Source organism: Glycine soja, chromosome 1 (genome assembly GCF_004193775.1).
Source record: "Glycine soja cultivar W05 chromosome 1, ASM419377v2, whole genome shotgun sequence".
NCBI lineage: Eukaryota > Viridiplantae > Streptophyta > Magnoliopsida > Fabales > Fabaceae > Glycine > Glycine soja.
This window is the reverse complement of record NC_041002.1, coordinates 25,532,761-25,539,679: the sequence shown is the minus strand read 5'-3', so window position 1 is coordinate 25,539,679 and position 6,919 is coordinate 25,532,761. Positions and strand designations below refer to the sequence as shown.

At 33.2% G+C, this 6,919-nt stretch overlaps 1 protein-coding gene across 1 annotated transcript; it reads left to right on the top strand.

The window, feature by feature from the left end:
• The first annotated feature begins 401 nt into the window (after nt 1-401).
• On the top strand, nt 402-1,707 carry LOC114413802 (allene oxide cyclase, chloroplastic-like). The gene is made up of 2 exons (XM_028378334.1): nt 402-693; nt 875-1,707. Exons 1-2 carry the CDS (start codon nt 450-452, stop codon nt 1,396-1,398), a joined length of 768 nt encoding a protein of 255 aa, XP_028234135.1. The 5' UTR covers nt 402-449; the 3' UTR covers nt 1,399-1,707.
• Nucleotides 1,708-6,919: the final 5,212 nt, after the last annotated feature.

Genomic DNA, 6,919 nt, shown 5'->3' with positions numbered 1-6,919 from the left:
GAATTGGGGTGGAATTGGAAGGAGAGAAGGGAGAAAGGGGTGATTGTTGTTGTTGGTGGTGCATTGGAACTCGAAGGAGTGGGTGGGTGGAGCGGAAAAAATTGAAAAACTCAAAAAAGGAATTAATTATTTTATTAGATAAAAAATTAAGTTATAATAAAATAATTTAAATGTTTGGATTTCTTGTATTGGAATAATATGTTATGAGTTTCTTATAAGTGACATGATATTGCGATAACCACAACAAATATTGTGAGGATCACAAAAAAATAATTAAGGAACCTAGGAAGAAACATGCTCTTATTGACCTCATTTGCTACTTACCGTCCACTTTCGTTTCACACGTCCCAAAATTCATCCACGTGTTAAAAGTTAAAACAAAAATTATTCTATAAATTCTTCCATTTATAAAGCTCCTTTAAGGAGGCATTCATCAATCATCACCATCAATGGCTTCCATGGGCTCTCTGAAGATGATTTCGTCCCTCAAACTCTCCCGTTCAAGTTGTTCTATCTCTCCCCTTCAAACCCAAAAGCAAGTAGGTTCAAGTCTCTTTCAATCCTTCCCAACCAAAACTTTAAAATTCTCAGCTACCCCTCAAGTATCTACATCCAGAAGAAGTACCAACAAGACCACTACCACTGCATTCTTCTTCAATAACCAAAAGCAGCATCAAGATTCCTCACAGCCAGGTAAGTTCTTTTCAGATCCCTTTGCTAGATCATACACACAAAACCCACTTCTCAATAAATTTCCTCATGTCAAAAATCACAATTTCCATATTAGAAACCCTCTTTTAGTATCATTCTCTAACCATAACTTACACAGAGCTATAGCATTCCTTATTCATGAATTTGTTCATTATTTATCTAGCCAAAGTTCAAGAACTCTTTGTCTACGAGATCAACGAACGCGACCGAGGAAGTCCTGCATACCTTAGGCTAAGCCAGAAGCCAGTTAACTCTCTAGGAGACTTAGTGCCATTCAGCAACAAGATATACTCTGGAGACTTGCAAAAGAGACTAGGGATAACTGCAGGCTTGTGTGTGCTCATCCAGCATGAGCCTGAGAAAAAGGGTGATAGATATGAGGCCATTTACAGCTTCTACTTTGGAAACTATGGCCACATATCAGTGCAAGGAGCCTATCTCACATTCCAAGACACATATCTGGCAGTTACAGGAGGCTCTGGAATCTTTGAAGGTGCTTCTGGACAAGTGAAGCTTCACCAACTTGTGTTCCCTTTCAAGCTGTTCTACACCTTCTATTTGAAGGGTGTTCCTGATTTGCCTCCTGAACTGCTTGGGAAACCTGTTGAACCTTCACCAAGTGTTGAGCCTTCTCCTGCTGCTATGGCTACCGAGCCTCATGCCTGTTTGCCAAACTTCACCAACTGATAATGATTATGATGATGCAATTGAGCCTTTTTTGTTTTTCAGGAAATTTTAGTTTTGAACCCAAAATAAAGTCTAGGTGTTGCATATTGACTGTATACCAAAATTCGCCAACTGATGATGATGCAATTGAGTCCTTTTCTTTTGCAGAAAATTTTATTTTGGACCCAAAATAAAATCTGGGTGTTGCAGATTTACTATATTATTGAATCTTGTTTTGCTTGTGTTGGACTAGATGTGGTAGATGTATTAGGTAAAAGCATAATTGGAGTGAGTTACATTTGTGCTAATGCAAAATCAATTTTACTTCAATTTTTTTTCCTGAACTACTAACTAGACAAGACTACAAAACGCTTACTATATGAAACACTATTTGAGCAGAACGTTGATTTGTATTTCAAACTTGATTATAAGTAAATTATTGAAAGGTTGCATTTGTCTTCATGTGGCCTTGTGAAATGAAATTATTCGTACATAATATTGGACTTAAAATAAGAACTGCACTCTTGGTTGATAGTAACAGCAAATGCTAGAAAAATCTTATTCAAGTGGAGAAACGTGGTTGGGCACGCTTTTAAATGTGGAGTAACATGCGGGCTGTGGCTACCAGAAACAACTTCGATGAAAGGAAAAAAGGAAATGACATTGAAGATTACCCTTGGTTGAATGCTACCGTAGCTAGAGTACACGACACATTTTTTTTAACACTCCTTTTAAATGGTTGAAATTTATTAAAACTCAAAATTTTGTAAGTTTTATATTTTATTTAATAAAATCTCTAGTGATATTATCTATAATAGGAGACATTGTATTAGAATATTTTCAAAGTACTAACATGAGTTGTTTAAAGTTAAACGTTATTTAACAAATTTTTGCATTGGAACATATTACTTAGGAGTGCATTACTGAAGTGAGTTGTTTAGATAAATAATCATTAATTGCTTAACTGATTTTATCAATAAAAAAAAAAAATCTTTTTTCAGTCACAAAATTTAATGTGACTCACGTTAGAGCTTTAACAACTTTAATATTAAAGTAAATTTTTGTGTAAAATTTTTAAATTTGTGGCATTTATAAAGTGCACAAAAATAAGATAAATAACTTATTTAAACATAATGTATTATAGGCATCATGGATCGTAGATGCTCTTAGCAAAAGTGGTGTGTTTCTAGAGCTATCTTACCACAAATAACTGGGTTACATCATCGTTGATAGATTCAAATATCATTTTATATTTGACTTTCATGCTATTAAATTTTATTTAAAACGGATCCAACGCAAGTCTAAAAAGGATAAATTTGAATTTAATATCTGTAATGAGACTAGGGAAATGGTTGTTATCAACTATACTCTCTCAAAAGTCTTGAGTCAGATCTTAGGAATCTCCTTTAGGATTAGATCTTAAGCCACGACCCATTCACCAACAACCATCTTGAAAAAGTAATTGATGTATGCTTGAACTCTTCATGATTATTATACATTTATACCTTTCATGTACAATAATTGTCATTCGTACTATTGAAAACTTTAGTCATTTTTTTTAAGGAAGAAAAAAACAAAAACCTCTATTTTCTTTTTGTATGATAATGGCATAAAGATTTGAAACTTAAACTTCATAACGTTTACCATTAACTCACTTTTAATGACATTATTTTTCAATCCTTAATTAATCTGTTTATATAGAAATTAATTGCCAAATGGCAAATCGACTACCACATCAAATTCACCACCAAGGATTCTAATAAACTCGTATTTTGTTATTTTTCTTTTTAAAAAGTTTTGTTTGAATAAGTTTCTTAATAAGTAATTATATATAAGAGGAAAAAAATAAGAAGATAAAAAGAATTAAGCGTTTTTACATAAGTTAAAATTAATGTATTATTTTCAATATTTATAAGAGGGTAAATATCTATTTTGATCTCTAAAAGTGTAATGATGTGATAAATTGATTTTTGAAAGGTTAAAATTCAAATTTAGTAATTGAATATGAAAAAAAGGGGACAGATTGATCCTACCGTTAAATTGGTGAGACCATTTTATCATTATGTTATAATGTTCAATGATTAACTTGATAATAAGTTACATTTTTTAGGACCAATTTGACATTAAGTTGAAAAATTCAGAGACAAATTTATCTGCAGGATCAATTTGTTGCATTTTTTACCCATTCGAGAATAAATTTGAGGTTTTTATCTTTCAAAAACTAATTTATCACCACATCATAATTTTAGGAACCAAAATAAATATTTATCCTATATAAGAACTCTCATTCAAATTTTAAAATTAATTTTAATTTATACATAAATTAAATTACTGTCGTAAAAAAAATTAACTTTAACTTACGTGGAGAAGCTTAGTTTATTTCACTTTTTTCTTATTTTTTTTCTCTTACAAATACTTATTGAAAATTTTCTTCAAATAAGATCTAATTCTAGTAGCTTATAAATTTCAGCATTTCTCCAAAAAAAACCCTCTTAAATTATCCTTTTTTCCTCCTAAAAAGAGTATAGAATATAATCCTTTGAAAACTTCATTTTATATCACTATCTTTTATATTCCCTTACACACGCTCTCTTTCACCTGGATAAATTATTGAATTAATGTATTTTTTTAGAGCAAATTATACTTGTACTCCTTGAGATTAACATTTATTACATTCTATTTCATTTTTTTTATCATACACAAGACTCTCTTATTTTTTTACTATCTATTACACTGTGATTGCTTAACTCAGTAACATTGTCAACGTTAACAAGAACTAGGCATGTGATTTGCACATGCCTCTAAATAATTTATTTTTTTCTAAAATACCCTTATCTTTTTCCTTGCAAACCCTAAGTGCCTAATTGATTTAGGCCACCATGTTCTTACTCAATGAGATCATTGGTTGTTGGTGAGGTTACCGCAACACTGGAAGAGGCCATAGATGGAGTGGAAGGAGACGGGGATGGTGAAGTTGGCAAAGGCGGCAGAGTTGATGAGGGAGGTGAGGAGCGAGTTGACGGTGCAAAGGGGTCCAAGCTAGGTGACCGCATGCGACGCACAACAAGAGCAAGGTTGTTGGCGAGGTTGCCGCAACATTGTAAGAGGCCATAGATGACATCAGAGGAGGCGAGGACGGTGAAGCTATTGTGGTTGGCGAAGGCAACGGAGTTGACGAAGGAGGTGAGGAGTGAATTGATAGTATTTTTGTAGGAGAAACCCGACGTGAACTTGGGCAGGGAACAAACTTGCACGAGAGTGATAGGGGTTCTTAGGACATTTCACAAAAAATTACACATTGTTAGTAATGATGACTAATTAAGGAAGACAAAAGAAATGTGATTTTAGGGAAGAGGTGTAAGTGTAATAAAAACTAACTTTACTCGGGACGAGTGTAATTTGCTCTTTTTTATTATAAAACTTATATGACATGCAAATGCAAAGGTATAAGATCGGCTTTATAAAAAAGGTATAAAAATATGATGTTTCTTATATTTTAAACTCCAATTCTATTTTTTAACCAGATGATCAAGTTTCATAGAATGCTCCATCTAATTTATAAATATCCAAATTGGCGTAGTGGGATAAGATCTCACTATGTTCACATGAGTGAAAACGATCTATTTAATGAGAAAATTTGATTCTCACCATATTCAAAAATCAAAATTTCCTTGGGTCTGCGACAGTCACGCACTCAAGCAAGATTAACCTATGACCTAGGAAAAAAAAACATTGTAGGTTCACCGACCACAAGTTGACAAATGTGGCTTTCCAAATCGTTAGTCTTAAATGCTTCGTTAAAACCAGTCGATCTCGTGAGCAAGAGGATTGTTAAAGATTAGAATTATTGATGTTTTAAATTAAAGTCTCACAATATTAGTGATTTTATGGGATTAGTTACATATCATTATCACTTCATTGATCATTGACAATTTCAAGCCTTTCTAAACCTCTTCCAACACTGAATGTATGAGTTTCATAATTTACATCCAGATCATCATTTTGAAAGATGGTTTTAAGGTTTCCCCTTTGGCATAATCATGTGGAGCATCTAACCAAGGAAGCAGAGTTTTTTTTTTTCTACATATGTAGGTCAGCACTAGAAAAGTAATTGTAAATTGGGTCTTACTTGATGCAATCCTACCCCCCAAAGGCATTGGATAGAAGACTCCAAGAAGATTGGACCAAAGATGCAAGAGAAGGCCCTAGGGTTCTCATGAGCCTTAGGGTAGATTTCGGGCCCATGAGCTAAGTATGTGCCCAATTATCTTTGTACATATTAGATTAAGGTTTCATTAATTTTGGGTCTTGTATTTAGGGCTCCATAATGTAGGTAGGGTACCCTAGAAATATAGGATTTTTCAGCCCTTGTATTTTAGGGCACCTAGACTAGTTTTTGTATTAGGGGTAGTTTTGTAATTTCACATGCACTAAGTGAATATTTGATGTGTGTGGTTGGAAATAAATTTAATTGAATTGGTAGAAGCCCAATCTAATTAAATTTTAGAGGGGGAGGTGAGCATTTGCTTACTACACCTCATTGCCACATCATATAGTCACACTTTGTGCATGTCCTTCATGCTTTACATGCCTCATGACACCTAAGCACACTTAGTGGAGAATCTTGGAATTGATCTTGGATTAGTGGGCTGAACCATAACTAAAATTCACTAATCATAATTAGTGAAATTTTGGCTCCAAAGTTTGGCTCCAAAAATTCAATTTCAAGTTCAAGTGAAATTTGAATTGAAATTAAAATTTCCCTCCAAATTTGTATGACACTTAGGCTATAAATAGAGGTCATGTGTGTGCATTTTTTTAAACTTTGATCATTTGAATATTAAACTTCAAATTTCAAAGCTCATTTGGAGCACAAAATTTTGTGCTCTTCTCTCCCTCTCCCTTCATTCATCTCCTTCTTCCTCCAAGCTCTTATCCATGGCCTCCTATGGTGGTGAGCTTCTTCTAGACTCATCTTCTCCTTGAAGTGGCGTCTCCTCTCTCTCTTCCTTCTCCATTCTGCTGCCATTTATCTTCCAAGAAGCAAAGGAATTCATTGATGAAGAAGATCCTAGGCCTACAAGCTCCAATGGAGCTTACATCATTACTAGCAAGGTATATTTTCGAGAGGCCCTTCTTATTCTCGCACAAAAAATTAACACACCAATAAATATATTTTTGCTGTGTTAATTTTTTTTCTTAAATTTAACACAATAAAAAAACGTTTTTGTTCTGATAAAATTTTTATAAAAATTAACACAGTGGTAACATGTTTTTGTTATGTGAATTTTTTTTCACAAAAAAATTAACACAAAACATATTTCGACTTGTGTTATTTTTTAATACAAAATGGAAACTTATTTTTGTCAAAACATATTTCGATCGATGTGTTATTTTTTAACACAAAACTTATTTTTTAATACAATGGACCTTTCTGTGACACTTAGGCCCATTCATTAGAAGTGAGGCATTATATAGCTAAACCTTGACGTTATTTATCATTGTCAGTAGGATTTTTTCTAATCTGTGTTTGGTTGTCAAT

Excerpts from the sequence above, each read along its gene's own strand:
- LOC114413802 (XM_028378334.1), top strand. The coding sequence starts at position 450 with ATGGCTTCCATGGGCTCTCTGAAGATGATTTCGTCCCTCAAACTCTCC. Across the intron at positions 694-874 it reads TCAAGATTCCTCACAGCCAG|CCAAAGTTCAAGAACTCTTT; the intron begins GTAAGTTCTTTT and ends TTATTTATCTAG.